This window comes from Ziziphus jujuba, chromosome 7 (assembly GCF_031755915.1).
Source record: "Ziziphus jujuba cultivar Dongzao chromosome 7, ASM3175591v1".
NCBI lineage: Eukaryota > Viridiplantae > Streptophyta > Magnoliopsida > Rosales > Rhamnaceae > Ziziphus > Ziziphus jujuba.
In genome coordinates, this window is record NC_083385.1 from 14,095,912 (window position 1) to 14,114,968 (window position 19,057).

Sequence of the window (19,057 nt, forward strand, 5' to 3'; positions counted from 1 at the left end):
TAATGAAATTATCGTTTTCCTTTCATTTAAAGTGAAATCTAAATAATGAATGCAACAATATTTTGAAGGGACAAATATTTACAAATAAAAGTGAGAAATAAAAGCAAAGTATATAAAATTGATTTTAATAAAATTTGCTTGAATTTTTTCGCCATTCAATACTCCATTATTATTATTATTATTATTATTTATGAGTAATTCTAATACTCAATTATTTTCTTACCCCTTCTTTTGGTATTTTGGATAATTCATAACATTAAAAAAAAAAAAAAAAAAAAAAAAAAAAAAGCGGCAAGACTTTCGGGGAATATCGGGTATCACTGAAAAATACTCAACTTCGTCAACACGATACCGTATTGGGAACTATTGTACCTGATAAGAACCTCGAGTCTTCGACCCTGAAAGACGAAGAATTCGCTCTCGGATTTAAAGAGCTTTGCTTTGGAAGTTGTGGATCCACAACAATGTCATGGTTAGCGAGATCGATCGCGAACTCTCTCAAACTCGACGACGACGATGAAAACGAAGTCGTCGCTTTCAACGATAACAATGCCACCGCCCCAAAATCACCGTCGAAATTGAATCCCGACGCCGATTCATCGTCCTCGGCATCTTCAACCCCGACGGCGCGTGGCGTCAAAGACGATCTCTCAGAGCTCACCAAAACCCTATCCCGTCAGTTCTGGGGCGTTGCTACCTTCCTCGCCCCTCCGCCCGATTCCACTTCTCCTCATTCCACTCAGATCTCCGATTCCAGCCATCCTAAGCCGTCCGATCGGTCGGAGACCGAAGAAGAGGAGTCCGATCCTAAGATCTCCGAAGAGGATGTCATCGCCGGAATCCGCAGCGATTTCGCCGAGATCGGAGGGAGATTCAAGAGCGGGATTTCTAAGCTGTCCAATAACATGGCGGTATCGGAGTTCACTAAGATCGCTTCGAATTTCCTTCAGTTTGGGTCGGAGGAGGATGATTTACGGGCAAGAGGTGCGGTTGGAGTGACCGATGAAGTGCTCGCTTTCGCCAGAAACATCGCTATGCATCCAGAGACTTGGCTTGATTTTCCTCTGCCTGATGACGATGGGTCAGATGGTATGTTCGTTTCTCAATCGCTAATTTTTCTTTCTTCTTTCGAATTCCATGTAATGTGCTTTAGTATGATGAATAGGTGTGGTTCCACTTAATTAGATATCAATTCAAATTCCATGTAATTCTATTCATTGTGTTGTTATGATGTGGCCAGTCGGCAATCTGCTCCTGCAATCCAACTTTTCTCGCCTGTTGAGTTTCCATTTTGCTATTTGAATTATTGGAGTATCTTGCATTGTCTGGAATTCTATCATAATTTTAACTTTTTTTCTGCAGTCATTGAATTAAGTTTTCAATTAGACAAAAATATACTGTTACCCTGTTCATGAAGCACTTTCAACCTGTTTAATATATAGTCTTATTGACTGACATCTGTGAGTTTTCTGTTTCAGATTTTGAATTGTCTGATGCCCAACAAGAGCATGCTCTTGCTGTTGAACATCTTACACCAAGATTAGCTGCCTTAAGGATTGAACTTTGCCCTGGTCATATGAGTGAGAGTTACTTTTGGAAGATTTACTTTGTGCTACTGCATCCTAGACTTAATAAACAAGATGCTGAACTTTTGTCGACACCCCAAGTAAGTTGTTTCTATGTAGCACTGCCCTTGCAGTTCTTTATTATTTTTATTAATTCTCTTGTTTTCCTTCATTGTGCTTCATTATGGTTCACTTTGGGCTAAGCTAACTAATAATGTGAAGAAGTTGTCTATTCTTAACATTTCTTAACATTGGTGTTATATTTTTTTTTTAACTATATTTAGTTTCTTTATGATAGTGCATGACACAGTTATTGTTCTGGAGCATGCGCCAAGTGAAATCGTCTTTATATGTGTACTTCTAACCAATAATTAAAGCAAGGGAAATTCTTCAGTATACTTTTTTGAAAACATGGATACTTCAAACTTTAAAATAAGTGAATCTTGAATGTTCAGGTTATATTTAAATCTAAAAGATCTATAGAGAGTTTGGGTATAAAATGAACTTTCATTGCTAAATGTTATTGGGTTTTGCTTTTACCATCTTTTCATGGGTAAAACAGATATAATTAAAAGCATTTAGACATTCTGAGTCCAGATTAGTTAGTTTTAAGATAGTAACTTGTTGAAGGCTTGATGAAATTATTTAGTTTTATCAAGCCTCTTAGTCAATAACTACCATTTTGAAGCTTGAATGTGTGAGATGTTTGCTTGACACTGGCATTTGGATCAGTCTTCCTGATGGTTAATATGGGGAGGAAAAAGTTTGAACAATGGAATAATTATTTTGGACCTGGGGAGCATGGGAGGAACGCTATGAATAGATAGCGTGGAGGCTAAATGCCAATTCATTATATGATGGCTATATTATTTTATTAAATATTTTTAGTTGTGCAATTGATAATCCATCTCGACGACAATGGATGTCAATGTGCTTGTACTGTTGTACATGGAATAACGTTGCTTAGTGAAAGAAAGTTATTGTTAGCAATTAGGGTTAACGTAATTGGCTCTCTTTCATGTGCATAAGGAGCAGAAAGCTGTTTTTCCACCCTAGTGGGATTGTTTATTGTTTTTCTATTTTCCTTTAAATTCCTAGCTTTTACTTTTGCTTTAAGTAATTACTTTGCTAGCCTCCTATTCTTGATTTAAGTTTATGTCTGCAGATAGTGGAAGCTAGATCAATGTTGACTCAGGAGTTACAGCACAGAGCCAAGGGAAAGCCAGACTCGGCTTCTTCTGAAAGTGGCTCCATTCGGTCAAAAGGAACTGCTGATTCACCAACAGAACAACATCTTTCTGTGCCATCTGGTGCTCAAGCTGACATATTGCCTCTTGAAACATCTAAGACTGCATCTGATCCAACCCCTGAGGCTGGTGATGTTGTGACTGAGAAGCACCCTGTCCAAAGTACTGAGATTAAAGTTATCGACAAGCCTGTTGTTGAGGAAGAGCCATTGAATCAGAAAAAGTATAAGGAGACACTGTCTGGTTCTTCCTCAAAAACATATGATGAGAAATTTGAGGATGATGCTGATGATTGGTTGAAAGAGGATACTTCTGAGATGGTTGGTGTCAGTGGAACGTCTATCCCTATAGAGAATGATGAGGATGTATCTTTTAGTGACCTTGAAGAAGATGATGGAGAGGTGCCCTCAAGTTATAAGAAAGCGACATCTGGCTCTGATTCTTCAGCAAAAGAGTCACGGGATTGGGTTCAGCTAAGCAGAAGCTCTGCTGATTCAGACAAGGAAATCAACACTATCGAGATCAGACATGTTGGATCTGAGCAGGTAAGTCCGCCCAACACTGAGACTAAGGAAGCTAACGACTGGCTTGATGTTGATGACATTGATGTTATGTGACAAGTTCATAAAAATCTGTACTTATGGCGTTATCATTCATCTCTTGCTGTGAATATCCTGTGAATGGTTTCTTTAGTCTTAAATCAGACTTTGGGAACTGTATGTTTGTACATAAAGCCATATACTGGATGACTTGGATGATTATTTGCTTACAAAGAATGTATTTTAAGTATAGTGAATACGGCATCATCAATAATTTCGATGTTTTTATTTAATTTGGTTAACTTATGTTATTGTGATGATGGATTGTTATTGGGTCATTGCTAGTGAAAGTTTTTAGTTGCTTTACTTCCTCTGGGAAGCATTTGTGAGAAAATCTATCAATGACCGAAAGGATAATGGTAAAGAGACTAAAGGGCAGGAACAATTTTCAGTAAGATTTGATGCCCTAGCTATCTATATCTGGAGAGAAATCTAAGTATTGACAAAAACTAGTAATAAGAAACTAATACATAGGGAATCAAAAGTTTGCTTTTTATTTAGTATGTCAGCTAATCATATTGCTCTTTCACTGTTTCGCAAATCGCGTTCAACCAAGTGGCTCTTTAATTTACGCTAGTGCTGGTGATGGTATGGCAGTGCCAACTTCTTGATGGACACTAGAATATATATGCATATAATTTTTTGGTAAGAGAATATAATATATATATATATATATATATGTATATACATGCATAAATATAGTTAAGTGAGGCATATATACAACGTTTAGTTTATTGCCCATCTATTTTGGTTGTATGGTTCATCTTAGATCAATTTTTCATTCGTATGGAAGAGACATTATTTTGAATTTTGTTGAAGGAATGAAAGAGAGGTTTGAGTAGGAGCTAATCAATCTGTACAATGGAGAAAATGAAAGAGTAAGACTAATGGAGCCATGATGTACAAATTTTAATTATTTACACTAGGTAGTCAATGCTACAACATTAAAAGCAGAGCAGCCAAGAGTCAACCGGCCAAATTCATGATCTTACGGGTCCGAAATTGCTAGAAAATCGCCCAAGCTGAGACCAAAGCAAGCTCCCTATAGAGAATCTTGGCCTATCTTCTTCTCGTTGTTGTTGTTGTTGTTGTTGTACCCTAGCGCTGTTGGTTTTCGGAGCTGTCCTGGAGGAAGAACCATGATCATGAGGAACCCTGCTTGGTGATTTATGAACCGCAATTATGGATTCCCCTATCTCTCTGGTCACCAACTCCACTGTTGTTGGACTTGCATTAAGCCCTGATGCATCTGTAACATAGAATGATCCATATGCTTTATCCCCTTGAGTTGCGACCTCAATTCTCGATATGGATAATCCGTTCTCACGAAACACCCGAGTGATATCCGATACCAATCCTATTCGGTTTTTGGAGTGGAGGTCCAACCTCACTCCCTGTGTCACCATGCAAATGGAAAACCAATTAATTAAACAAATTAAACAAATTCAACAACAATATTTATTTATGTATCTAAACACAACTAATTAAGAAGAAGACGTACATGTGAGATCCTTCGTTCTATTGCAGCAATTAAGCAAAGACTAAGCTTGTGCCTTTCGTTTTCCGTATCCAATGTGCACCCATCTTTGTGCCGTATAAAATATTCCTGTCGCATCCAAATTTCAAACATAATTATTCAACACCATCTTACAATATAATGATCAATTCAAATTAACAATATTTATGTTTCTCATTTTTTGTACGAAATTAATAAGCAATATTGCACCTGATTAGCCAACTTTCCCCTGGAAGCAACCGCAGCATGGAACACCACGTACTGCAAATCAGTGAGAGCGCACACCGTGTCAAACAGCAGCTTCGGCCTGTCCCTACTCCTCACGTTCACAACCGAATACCCCCTCTCCTCACAACTTTCTATCATCACGTGGGTCCCATCGCATCCCTTCTTATGTGCGGCCCCACCACCTCCTCCTCCTCCTCCATCACACCCACGGCAGCGTTCGTAATCACCGTCCGAATACATCAGCTGGTGAAGCCGGCGCTCCGTGTGAGTCCTTCCCACCGCCGGTGCCGTCAACTTTACGCTCCTCTTCTCTTCCTTCCCATGATGGGCCTCGAGCACGTTCTCCAGCTGCTCCTGAACGTGGCCCAATCGTATAGGGTCCATAATGGGACCACCTTCAAGCCCATCTTCAACGTAAACAATGCAGGCCGCTCGGGTATTGTGGGTCCAGGCCACGATGGCCGTAATGTTACAACGCAGCTCAACGAGAACAGCGCAAATCTCGGAAAGTAGGCCCGGTCGGTCCGTTCCGGTCATCTCTAAGGCGGTGTCTGTTTGACCAGGCCTTTCTCTCCCTAACGATGCTTTCACTTCCTTTGCTATCCCATTCCTACCCCTCCTGCTCACGCAAAGTACCTACAATTTATTAATTATTTATTATTATTAGAAAAAATAAAAGAACTAGAATTAAAAGCTCTTAAACAAAAATTAGTAGGATAATAATTAATAATAATAATATGTTAAAAGAGAGAACGAAAGATACCTGTTGAATATAAAGAATGAGGCTTTCGTCAGTGAGTTTGTCGCCGCGTTGGTCAGTCACATGGAACACTGCAGTGCAACAAAAAGAGACCCACACATGAATCAGCAACATACCACCAACCAGTAAATAAGTAATCGTGGGTGACTCATACATAGCTCATCGCATTGCTGAGCTTTTTATATAAATGAATATATATATATATATATATATGGTCATCATCTAGGTGTAAATTGGTAATATGTGCTTATATATATATATATATATATATATATATATGTATGTATGATTAAACTGGAAGGTGAACAATAAATGGAGATACAGATACCATGTGTAAGTGATGTAAGAGTGATGATAAAGCTGGGGGAAGGAGTTACTGACCGTCCATGAACCATCCACCGTCTGATGAGATATATGATTTTGAAATAACAAGGTCAAGATCCGTCAAGACCTGGACCATCTCTAGCAAAATCCCATGCTTGTTTGCACTGTCAACCTGCGTGTCAAATATTGGAAAAACAGATAATTAAACAAAATATATATACATATATATCGTAAAATGGTTTTTCCTCTCATGCGTCATTTTCTATCTTTAATGAAACGGTTTAGATTTTGATCACAAAACAATGAAAAATCATAAAAAAGAAAAATAAAATAAAATGAACTAATTTTCACGGTTTTATGTACAAGTGGCTACGAGTCTACGGCATTTCCAAAAAGGAAAACAGCTAGGTGGATTCTGGAAAATGACGAGTGTCTTTCTTTCATTGTTTTTTGTTTGTTTTTAGTGGAGAAGAGGACAGTGAGACATGTTGGTGACAAAACACCTTACATCAAACTGTTTACACATGCATTTTTTGTAGGCACAAAAAAGAGAAAAGTTTCTAATGGTTCGGTCGTGCTCGGCTGGTCAAGATCACAAACCCACCCAGCTTCCTTTTTGTCTCTGTCATAATTTATTTCTGAGCAAACTCTGGAACTGGGGTTTGTGAACGTTAAATTGAATTGAATTTAAATTGGTTTTTGCTATTGTTTTCCAAATACTAAGGACTTTCATGGTATCTCATTAGAAATCTTTCACAGACCAATAAAAAATAAAAAATAAATAAAAAAAAGCATAAAAGGATAAAAGATCCAACCTTTATAATGGTGCAATCTTGGCATGTATCGTTATCTATACAAACCCTGCAAATCCAAAATCAAAACCAACTAGCCAAGTGTGAGCCATTGATTTTGGAGGAGAAATTCTAGCATGTAATAAGAACAAGCCAAGAGCAACAAATATACCTGGGAGGATAGATTCTTTCAATGAGGGTTTCGTATTCAGGATCAATATAAGGCTGGTAAATGATCTCCATCTTCTTAGTAGAGCTCTAAATATGCTTCGTTACAATGAAAAAACATGGCTGAAACCCTGTACATATATATAATGGTCTTTTGAGAACATAGATTCAAACACATGGGGACTAAGATACGCGTAAAACAAAAAAATCAAAATTAAATTGCGTATAGAGGGGATCATTGGCGGGCGCGTCTATCTTGAGGATTACTACACATTAAAATATAAAAACCTATCATTTTGTTGTGGAAATTTATATGTTCCATCTCAATTGTAATCTATCTGTCAAAGTGTGATTAACAACAATGATTTGCCTTGAAACTTAAGCATTATAAAGACAGAAAAGAAGTACTGTTTTCAAAATGATTGTTTGACCCGAAATATCTTTTAGCAATTTATTAGATAAGAGAAAAAGAAAAATGGAAAAAAAGAAAAAAAAATAGAACGTAACTATATTGATCCTTCGTATAAAGAAAGTAAAAGGACGGCCTAGGTGGAATGATAAATATGAAATCAATCAAAGAAAAAAATATATCTATATAAATTATATTTTTTATTCAAGTCAAACCCAGATCGAAAGCCAGAATTATCATCAATGTCCTTCTCTGAATCCCAGAATCCACCAAGATCCCAACATTTTATGGAATCTGAAATTCTTTAAAATAAAAAAGGGAAACCCATCAAACTGAATACCTTCGTAGAGAGTTGAGCTTTAGAGAATGAGCGAAATTCACAGACCTGAAACAAGATTACGGAAGGAAAGAGAGCTCAAATCTCTACTTATACATATATGTTTTAGAAAACATTGTTTGTCATGGGGTAGAACAACAAGAAGAAGAAGAAGAAGAAGAAAAGGGTGTACATTATAATACGTACGGCATTGAGAACCGAAACAGATGGGAATCTATATAACCAAGAAAGAGTGAAAATATAAAAACCCAAATTCCAATTTACTGGGCCCGATTGGTGTTCAAAAAAGAGTCAAAATTATTGTTTTTTTTTTGGGCCCACTGTTGCAAGGGTTGGTTTTTTCTTCACGGAATAGACGAAGACAACGTGTTTGCACGGGGTTTAATTGGTTTTACCAAGGGGACTGTAACTTTCATTGACGATTTGCCACGTACAAAAGTCGGTTGCCACGTGGGGGAAGGTTGTTATGTAGATGGTGGTGCTGGGGAAGATAAGTGGCGGCTCCGTTTTCACTGTTATGAACACGTGTATTATAAACGGGGAAAATAAATTTTTTTTAAAAATGTACGGCTGAGAATCTGTTTCGGGATCACACCGCTTTGGTTTTTGGTTTTGGCAGTAGAGAGTTTTTAGGAATTAAGACGTGGTAATCCTATTTGGAATTGGACTCTTTTACTTTGTCAGCACTTTGTTTTCAAGTCCAGTGAGGGTGAGTCTATGGGCCAGTCGTGGGGTTCTTGCACTAGTATTTAGCCCAATTGGATTTCTATGGGCCAATTCTAAATGCACCACAAATTTTTTATACTTTATTTTTTTGTTTATTAGTATTATTATTTTGGGTTCATGAACCCAAAGAATATAAAGACAAGGATGAGTATTTCTCTCAATTTGCATGTTCATCCTAGTTGTTGTGATTATCTTCTATTATGTTTGACATACAAGAAGTATTAAGTGGAGACGCAATATATAATTGATCAGAACCTTTGACCCGGTTTTACGGTTACTCATCCAATATTAATATTTACACTAAGCATGCAAACAAACGAATTATAAAAATAAAAATAAAAAAATAAAAAAAGGGTTTTTCAATTCAGACTTAGAAAACTGGATACTATAAACCATCCAAATTAGAAAACAAGAATTAGTTATTAATTAATTTGATGCTTTGTAAATTTTCTGTGCCAAATGTCATTGCAGATTATAGCATATATCAATTTGCCTTATTTTCCCCGTAAATTAAACTACATACCTTATACGTTTTGTTGAGAGAGATTGGTGAAACTTTCCCGCTCAATTTTCCACGGATAATCTTTTCTCGATGGAGTAAACTTTTATCCTATTGGTATTTGGAGAAGGTTTTACTTGTAGTGATTTCTTTATATAAAATCTTCAAAAATGATAAGATCGAAGTGATCAAAGTCAATCGGATATAGATTAGATGATAGCGGAGTGACTTAGGCCAATTCAAGGACAAGTCCAAAATTTGTAGGGTAGACTTGTTCGTGTCATTTGGGCTGGGCTTGCTGGGATGGGCTCGGCTAATGTTTAGGACTTTTTTGGAGTAGGGTTTGGATCCGAGTGGGTTATTGGGACGAACCTGCAGGTGTATTGGGTAGTCGAGCTGAATCAAGTGTTCAATTCACAACCATGCGATCAGATTTTGATAACATTATCCAACTTGCTTTCTAAAACACATTTTTTCGCAACCATTCCATTTTCGACAACATTTTTATGACATATTTAATAAACCCCCCAACAACCCCTATCCAGTCGTTTTGCAAAAATGTATTTTGACCAAAATCAAAATAGAATTAGACCATATATGAAACCAAACGAAAACTCAAAATGGTTGGAGGTCGCATCGCTTTCACTTCCGATGGGGGTCACGTGGCCAATATTCAAGCTGTGCCAAAAATCTGGTAATTGCATTAAAATAAGCTTTTTTTTTTTCGGCGAATTGCATTAAAATAAAACCTATGGCAGTGGTTGAGCTTTGAATTCAAGTTGGGGTTCGTTGGTATTCGTTCTCAATTCTTTTTTTTCTCTTTTTTCCCATCCAGAACCAGAAGTGCACGCACACCCTTTTTGCAATTCTGCAACGGCCTTTTTGCGTCATACCCGTCTGTTAAATCCCTCATAGGTCCATCTTCTCTCTCTCTCTCTCTCTTTCTTTTTTTTGCTTGCTCCTTTTAATGTGTTCTTAAAACTACGTGGGTTTGAGACAAATTCCTCGTCTCTTACTGGTGGGATTGACCTCCCAAAGGGACGTTGGGATTGGTCAATATTCTCTGTATCCAAGCAGAGTTTGAAGTTTCAATCAAAATCGCATCTGGGTCATTGAAATTTTACTTCTTTTTTTTTTTTTTTTATATGGACCTACAATTGGTTAAAGAGGGCATTGATTTTGCCCGGAAAAGAAAGAATTGGGTGTTTGCTCTGGCCGCTTTGGGCTTCACTGGTTACGGTTTCTATAAGGTTTATCACTTGCCTTCCGTAGCTCGGAAAAGAAAAAGAATTTTCAACTTGTTGGGCGTTTTAATTTCTATAGCCGAAGCAGCCTCAGACTCTGCGGAGTCAATTGGGATTGTTTCCAAAGATTTGAAGGAGTTTCTGCAGTCTGACTCCGACCAAATTCCAACTAGTTTGAGACAGATTTCGAAAATCACAAGGTCGGATGAGTTCTCGGAGTCATTGATCAGGGTCACACAAGCCGTAACCTCGGGAATGTTGCGGGGTCATCAATCAGAGACGAGGAGTGATGGTAGAAATGAAAGTTCTACCACCAATTCGAGCTTTGCAGACCGGGTTATGGACAAGCTCTTGACTACAGCAGGGTCTGGTTTTGCTTCTGTTGTAGTTGGAAGCTTTGCTAAGAACTTGGTTTTGGCTTTCTATTCAGATGGGCTATCAAGTGGGGGATCAACCTCTAACCATTCATCAAAAACAGACCAAATTGATTCAGAAATGAATGGTGTTCCGGATTGGGTTAATGTGGTCTGTGCTGATAAGTGCAGAGAACTGATTGGTAATTGCATCCAATTGTTTGTGAGCACAGCAGTTGCTGTTTATCTAGACAAGACTATGGATATAAACACCTATGATGAGCTCTTCTCTGGGTTGACTAACCCCAAGCACGAAATGAAAGTGAGGGACATGATGGTATCGATATGTAATAATGCCGTCGAAACTCTTGTCAAAACATCCCACCAAGTATTAACAGGTCCAACATCAAATGAAAGCCCTTCGAATGTGAATTCTAATTCTTATTTGGTCATTACGGATGGCCCAAACCAAACTGAAATGGAGGACTTGAGGTATGAAGAGCCGTCTACCGGATCGGAAGCAACGAACGACTGCGAAGAGAAGAATGAAAGTGGGTGGGTTAGTAAAGTGTCCTCAACTTTGGCTGTGCCAAGCAATAGGCGGTTAGTGCTTGATGTCACAGGAAGGGTTACATTCGAAACGGTTAGGTCGTTCCTAGAGTTTTTGGTGGAGAAACTATATGAGGGTGTGAAAAGATTCTGTAATATTGTTCATGAGGCTGTTGTTGACAAGGGCCTTGAGATTGTGAGATATGCTGCTGCGAAGTCCTCTGTTGTAGCTGCTATATGTCTGTCTCTGTGTTTGCATATATTAGGTGGTGCATGGGTGTTGGTGCCTGCTTAACTTGTTCAGTGTATTCTAATTTAGTAGTCCCATGGTTTAGACACCCTAAATTGTTTGCTTACCACTTCTTTGGGAGTCCATATTTGGCTGATCTCATTGTATATAATTGTTCAAATCACCAAATTCTGTTAGAATTTAAAACCTTAAATGAAATGTTTCTCAATCTATGAAATTGAAAGCTTTTGCCATTTCTTTGCATTGATGAATTGTTGTTGGCCATATGGTGTTCATCAGAAAGATTTGTTCTTTGGCAATGGCACAAGGGTGTAGGCTTAGCCGTTATAGCCAGATCCATGGACAATATACTTGAAGAATCGTTAGTAAAAATGCTGCAGTTCAAATAGCAACATTTTGCTATTATAATGAGTTGAGCAAATGAAAGTGCATGTTGCTGATAAATACTTTGTCGATGTTTGAAGACGTAACGGATGGAGGTTCTGGTTCTTTATCTGGTAGCGGAGAGATTTCTCATAGCTCAACTTGTCTTCATTCCTGGTACTTTCATCTTAGCAAACAATCAGAAGCTTTTGAACGATTCCGGCTTTTTTCAGTGAATTTGTTAGATGGACATTATATTATAAATGTAAGTATATATGTAAATCATATGATGGATATTCTTTTGAATGTAAATAAAACCATCTTTACCACTGTAGGTTGATACTTTTTCTTCATTATATTTCTTATGTCTTTTGGAAATCAAGTTCTGGCTATGGAACATTGCTGTTGAGTGTTAGATTTTTATGTAAATCATAATGGATATTTCTTTTGAACGTAAATAAAATCTTTACCACTGTAGGTTGATACTATTTCTTCATTATATTTCTTATGTCTTTTGGAAATCAAGTTCTGGCTATGGAACATTGCTGTTGAGTGTTAGATTTTTATGTAAATCATAATGGATATTTCTTTTGAACGTAAATAAAATCTTTACCACTGTAGGTTGATACTATTTCTTCATTATATTTCTTATGTCTTTTGGAAACCAAGTTCTGGCTATGGAACATAGCTGTTGAGTGTTAGATTTTTGGCAGCTCGCACTTTAAGGTGGTTGCTGCATGTAAATTTGCTTCTCATGTTGGAAGAAGTAACAGAAATCCTATGTGGAGAGATTTGCTTCTAAGTTCTAATCCGTAGAAGATTTCCACTTTTCAGAAAGGTGTTGGGACATCAGCTATCTTGGATAGTTTTTGCAACGTACACGGCTACTGCTGCTTTTTCAGTTTTGGCTTTGTTTGGAGTGGGGGTGGGTTTTCCTTATTTCGGGGCTTTTTTTCTAATCCGTTTTTCCATGTATTGGCAGCTTTTTGGATTTTTTTGGTCATTGGATTAGTTTCTTTCTTTTTGGGGCCTTTCGAATCCATGGATTATTCCCATTTCTGTTTCTTCAGCTGCCTGTCTTCTAAGTTATAAACCGATTTCAGTGTTAAGAGATTCAATTTCCACTTGGGCCATTGGTTCTCAATCTATACCCAAAAACATAATGATAGTAATAACATAAAATAAAATAAATTCCAAAGTCCGGCTGTAGAACTGTAATGCACAGTTACTCACTATTTGCAATTTTACCTTCTCAAAACTAGAGACTTGTGACCACAACTGTAATTTAACTTGTAACTCAAGACCTAGTTAAACTTGTTTTCCTGCATATGGTTGCAAAGTGAGAACATGGGGTCACCAAGCAGACTTATTATGGAGTACAAAAGATGAGAATAAAAGGGTGCATGATATAGATTCAACTGAAATGATAATTAATGCCTGGTTTGTAAATATAAATGTTTGTGCTTTTTGATAATCAAATATAATTGTCATGAGATGTTAGTAATCTCAAATTCAATTAAAATCCTGCCACCAAATTAACAGCGGTGAACATGGCATGTACTGTCAGCTTTAATTCTAATTTCTACATGCATTACAAAGAAAGAATTTATTATGAAATTGTAACTTGGACAGCTCTGCAATGGAGGAGTTGGAAGTAATTTCTTCAACCAAGACAGTTTATGTGATTAGTGGAAGACTCCAAGCATCAAATGCATTTGTTTTCGCATATGTCCATCTTTCTCAAGAGCTTCAAAGTAAATGAATTAGTAATAGCCCTGCTCTGACACCTTCAAGAAGCAAGCAAATTTGAGGAAATTCAACAAGATAAATGCTAAGTTGAGCTCGCATCAGTCTCCTTAGCAGCCTCTTCCTGAAGCTTTTTCTTCCAGTACTCATCAAGTGGGGGACCAAATATTGCTTTGCCCGAAACAACTCCAATCCTGAAAGCCAATTAATCATCATTGAAAGTTCATAAATAATCAGATCAAGAACTCTGTAAAGTTTAAAATTGAGCAGACTAAACTAATTGTACTAGCTTTATTGATGTCCATAATCTAACAGAACGAGTAGTTGAGACATAGAAACAGTACAGTAAGGCCTTGGATTGACCTGGCATTACATTTCACAGGATACACAAAATACGAGACAGTATCTCTAACCTGAAAATCTATGCCAAAAATTGGAAAACTACTTAGTATTGCTCCCTATGGCACATCAAAAACTGAAGCAGGGAATGTGGTTTGACCAACTAAGCTATAAATCGATGAGATGATTTGTGATTGTGTGTGTGAGCGGAATGGATGCTCAATTAAGGATAAATGCACCGGAGATAACGCTATGATATGTATGCATGTTGAAGGATACAATACAAGACAATATGGCAATTCATGGTGGTGGAAAACCCCTGAACCAAATGAAAAACTTAAAGAGTCTATCTTAAGCAGAAGGCAAATTAAAAAGCACAGCCAATATTGCATACCAGAGCATTTTAGGCGCCAGCATACTTTCAGATCTCCCCAGAACTTACACTATGTGATTCCCCATTCAAGAACTCAGAAGTCAGAACACAATGGCAAAGAAGGGTGATCAAGATTGAATTGTAAAAGAATGATAAACCTTTATTTGGTGAGAATTATCTCAACAATGAAGTTAAACTAGAGGGGAGTCAATACTAATATTACCAGAAATGGAAAAAAAAACTAAATTTTCATCATTTTCATCAACATTAAAAAAATTGAAAAAAAGTTTAATTACTTTCAAGGTTCTAAGAAGAACAAGGAAGAGGCTTCCCCATACTGTATATTCTAAATTAAACTATGGCTTAAAAGATAACAGTAACTCAGACTAATTATGGTTTCAGTGCCTCAAGTCATCCACCCCATATCCACTACTTTTAAAATTTTAAAATTTTATTTTCTCCAGCAAGTAATACAAGATCCCTCTTAGAGGGAAGATTCTAATATACCATCACATTTATCAAATTGAAGGGCAAGAATAAAAAAATAACCTTCCCATCAGAGCAGGACTCGAACCATGGCAAAACAAAATTCAAACAGAAGGAAATTTAAAACCCCCCCCCCAAAAAAAAAAAAAAAAAAAAAAAAAGTAAATGAAATAAATAATAATAGAAAAACACAGTTGCTGAAAATATAAAAATAGAATAGGTGATCGAGAAGTTAGTTGGTGGACTAAGCCTAAGTATTCTGTTAGCACCTGAGAAACAAAATTAAGGGTAAAGGGTAAAAAAAAATCCAATCTATATGCCTTGCATTATATACACTATTATCCAGCTAACCGATGCTATAAATTTATCAGCTTAGAGTTCGTCTTATCAAAATTTATACTGAACCAAAATAAAGGGAAACTTACACGACGGCTCCAATCACCAGAGGAAACGAGAGGAATCTCTTTCGACCGAACATCTTCAAGCTCCTCGCTACGTATGTCCAAAAAAAAAAAAAAAAATCGACTTTTTTAGGACTGATAATATAATAAATAATAATAATAGTAATAAATACACGGCTATTATTTGGACAGAAGGATTTGGGCTAAAGCGGTGAAGCCCAATAATTTGAGGCCCACCTTCTGAGTTTGACTCTTTATACACCCAGGTTACTCGCGTACACAAATTTTATAAAGTTATTTATTATTTTAACTTTTACTATTGAATATATATATATATATATTTTCCAAAGATTACTTTTTTATTATTTAATTTGAACAACCCATTATCAATTGATTATTATTAGTTAAGGCATGTCATGGTCTTGTCGTCATCCATGAACAAGAGGTGACAGAAAATGTTAAAAATATTAAAAGCAAAAGGCCAAATTTCCAATAATTTTAAAGTGAATTGAGACTACATTTCTAATGAATTTTAAATGTTCTGAAATGTATAGTACAATTTATTAATTTATTAGGTAAAGTAAAACATCTATAAGTAAATATATATATATATATATATATATAGACGACTATACAAAGTTATTCATTAAAGGGTTATTTATTAGTGGATAGATCAATTTACCAATAAATAACTATTTGTTAATTTAAAAAGAATTTTATATTATTTTTGAAAGATAATTTTATAAACTGTCAATTTACCAAATCTATTGAAATCTAAAATCCTTCTTATTGAACATTTTACAAGAATGGAAAGCATCAAATCTGCTGAGAATAATGTCTGGAAAAGCTTTCATCTCTGTAATAATGGAATCAGACAATGTTTCAATAGTTTTTTTTGGTAATAATCTTTCAATAGTTGATACTGTTTCAAGAGATGAAAGCCTTAATCAGAGGTTAAGCAATGAAGATTAGAGGTTGCGACTCTAATCTTTGATATTAGGATTTAGGAGTAACAAAAAAGAGTGTGTGCAAAGTACAAGCCATCCCAACATTAGTAAATATGTGAGCAGACTGGATTGCCACTCATTTGAATAGTTCTTTACCTCCCAGTTGGTTTTGGATTTCTCCTTGACTATTTGCAAGACATTTAAATCTGGATTGACAAAACTTTGTATTGGACATTTGACAATTAATGATCTTTTTTTATTTAATTTGGGTATAAAAAGAAAAATACTATCATAGACTTTTTTCTTTGGTTCTCTTTAGAAATGATTTGAATTCAGAATTTTTCATATGTCTCTAGGCTATCTTTTTCAAAGATGTGGAATGAAAATTCGAACAATAAAAGTGATGGGTAAATCTTAATTATGTTTCCTCCTATTAAAAGGATTTGTATGAACAATTTTTTTTTTTTTTCTGACGTATAAAAATTAAACCATAGCTAAGTTTGAGGGTTTCAAAAATTTTAATTCCGAAGGCTATTCCAATTTCAATTTCAATTTCAATTTCAATCCTTTCACTGGTCAACTTTTTCAAGATTAATTCGAAAAGCGAAGATCTCATTTGCACATGAGCTGACCAATTTGTACATTTTAAAGATTCGAAGACCAAAGAATTTACAAAGAGAAAAAAATTAAAGTTAAAAGAATAAAAAACACGGCAAAGAATTCAAAGAAATGAGATTGTCAGAGATATTTCGTGACTAAAATCAATCAAAAATGTCAAAACGCGGTGCTTTCTTGCATTTATCATCTGTAAGTTGATATATATTTATATAAATACACACACACACTCTATAAACATATATATATATATTATATACACAGCATCTTGAATAAGGGTTGCCAACGCATGTTAACATATATACTCTTTCTTTCCTTTCATAAAAAAAATTTACTTTTTTCTTTTATGAATATATATACATACTAAAGAAAGTTAATTAATGCACTAACTTGATAGGTGAGGCTAAGATGCTGCAGTGTGAAAAAGCTTGATATCTGACAAGGGCACCAGACATTATAAATGGCTAAACAATTGACCTTAATCCAAGCATATGGAATATATATATATATATATATATACAGCTTTATTATAATAAACAAGTCATCCTGATTATACTAGATCTCCACGTATTTTTTTATTTTTATTGATAGAATTATCTATTAATGGGTGATATCATCTATCATAGCAAAATTATATATTTATATATATATATATATGTTTAGAAAAAGCAGAAAAGAAAAGAGTAGCTGTTGGGGCACACTGGAATGAAACAATTCTTTGAAGCTATCCTTTAGCAACAACCCAATATTGGAGTATGGGTTGGGCACAAGTTCACTGGCAAGTTGCAAATTCTTCATACAAAGGCATTGACTAGAATACGGTTTGTGAATTTGACATCCAAATTTCATTTCACATTCCAAACCACTCTCTCCAATCAATCTTACCCTCTTACCACAATCATATTGGCTTATATGGTAATCCAATTTAATAATAATCCTACATGCATTTTCTAATTAATTTCCTTCATCTATAGCTATTGCCATCTTATCATCATGACCATTTTCCTATGCAAAAACTTGCATTACTACCTAATTTTTTTGCCACCATCCCAAGTATGACCCACCGACAAAGCAAGCATAACGTCATAACATATACGATCTCTTGGACTCAGATCCGAGTCTTCCACTTGTATGCTTTATATTTGGTTGGTGATCAATTCTCAGACAATCGCTGTTAATAATATAGTCTTGGTCTGTGCACAAAATTTTTGCCAATTATGCAGCAGCCATATGACTAAACACATAAAGTTAAAACTTAAAAGAATGCAATGGACCACCTAAAAAATTTGATCGTACATTGATAGTCAAAAGCTAGAGAGCTAATAATGTCCAGAGAAGGGACACTATGTAGGTCCAGCACCTTCACATTCTCACCTGGGTTTGCTTGTAGATTGCAGTAAAAATAATGATAATAGCAGCAAATTAAAGTAGCAGGACGATTATTGAGATGTCAGATAATTAAACCCCAGAACCATATGTGCATGGTTTTTGGATATTGGAGAAGTTTCTATAGGATTTTATTTGCTTTTTTTTTTTTTTTTTCATGTGTCTTCTAGGTTATTACACATCATCTTTGATTCAAAAGCCTTGCAATTAAATTTGGGCTTGTCCTTCTACCTTCCAACTACTTTTTCTTTTGGCTTTTTTGTTAATTTCTCATCTTCCAACTGAAATTGCTTTAAGTTAGTTGTTCACATTGAATACTCTAAAGGCTGCAGGAGATTGAGCCAACTGAGCAATGCGGAGATTGAACTTATTTTACAGCAAGTTAATCTGCATTAATTCATTAATTTTCACCTCAATTTTTCTTCGGCTACTTAATGTAATTCATTGAATTGATAAAGCTAAAGGCTGTGAAAGGCAGATATATGTCACATGCAATACAGTTGAAAACTGATTTCCATTTGCCCTTTTGAAGAAAGCGATATGTCTGTTAAAATTAATAAGATATTCAAATTAGTGGCGCTAGCTGTATGCTTATCTTGCAACATAGTTTCAATTTCTATATAAAATATGTATTATGATAGATATCTATGTGGATAGATGTATATGTACTACTGTTTTTTACTATTACAGTAGACTCTAAGATTGAGAAGCTATAGATCATGATAGGAAAACAAAAGGGAATAAAGGAAAAAGCTCTTTAAAGTAAGAGTTGAACTTAAGAAGGCCGTGTCCACCCTCTGACTCTTCTTCTTCACCAAACATGTCAGGATTCCATG

At 35.7% G+C, this 19,057-nt stretch overlaps 4 protein-coding genes across 7 annotated transcripts; 2 read left to right on the top strand and 2 right to left on the bottom strand.

The window, feature by feature from the left end:
* The first annotated feature begins 276 nt into the window (after positions 1-276).
* Positions 277-3,668, top strand: LOC107425033 (uncharacterized). The gene is made up of 3 exons (XM_016034960.4): positions 277-1,089; positions 1,479-1,666; positions 2,731-3,668. The coding sequence occupies exons 1-3, from the start codon at positions 465-467 to the stop codon at positions 3,427-3,429; spliced, it is 1,512 nt and encodes a 503-aa protein (XP_015890446.3). The 5' UTR covers positions 277-464; the 3' UTR covers positions 3,430-3,668.
* A 605-nt stretch (positions 3,669-4,273) lies between these two features.
* On the bottom strand, positions 4,274-9,212 carry LOC107425015 (ACT domain-containing protein ACR1). 4 transcript variants are annotated; one of them, XM_060819051.1, is made up of 8 exons: positions 9,194-9,212; positions 7,203-7,329; positions 7,055-7,100; positions 6,297-6,411; positions 5,919-5,986; positions 5,138-5,791; positions 4,913-5,017; positions 4,274-4,805 (listed from the first exon to the last, which is right to left on the bottom strand). In XM_060819051.1, the coding sequence occupies exons 2-8, from the start codon at positions 7,271-7,273 to the stop codon at positions 4,392-4,394; spliced, it is 1,473 nt and encodes a 490-aa protein (XP_060675034.1). In that variant the 5' UTR covers positions 7,274-7,329; positions 9,194-9,212; the 3' UTR covers positions 4,274-4,391. The 4 variants fall into 4 exon arrangements, with proteins under 4 accessions (XP_060675034.1, XP_015890428.3, XP_060675035.1 ...); XM_016034942.4 differs by lacking the exon at positions 9,194-9,212 and adding an exon at positions 7,948-8,213; XM_060819052.1 differs by lacking the exon at positions 9,194-9,212 and adding an exon at positions 7,948-8,202 and having other exon boundaries at positions 7,055-7,124.
* Positions 9,213-9,703: 491 nt separating this feature from the next.
* On the top strand, positions 9,704-11,798 carry LOC107425037 (protein PHLOEM PROTEIN 2-LIKE A10). Its single transcript, XM_016034966.4, has 2 exons — positions 9,704-9,863; positions 10,005-11,798. Exon 2 carries the CDS (start codon positions 10,315-10,317, stop codon positions 11,608-11,610), a length of 1,296 nt encoding a protein of 431 aa, XP_015890452.3. The 5' UTR covers positions 9,704-9,863; positions 10,005-10,314; the 3' UTR covers positions 11,611-11,798.
* Positions 11,799-13,352: 1,554 nt separating this feature from the next.
* Positions 13,353-17,290, bottom strand: LOC107425009 (uncharacterized). Its single transcript, XM_060818873.1, has 4 exons — positions 17,226-17,290; positions 15,298-15,397; positions 14,408-14,456; positions 13,353-13,868 (listed from the first exon to the last, which is right to left on the bottom strand). Exons 1-4 carry the CDS (start codon positions 17,288-17,290, stop codon positions 13,678-13,680), a joined length of 405 nt encoding a protein of 134 aa, XP_060674856.1. The 3' UTR covers positions 13,353-13,677.
* Between the last annotated feature and the right edge of the window lie 1,767 nt (positions 17,291-19,057).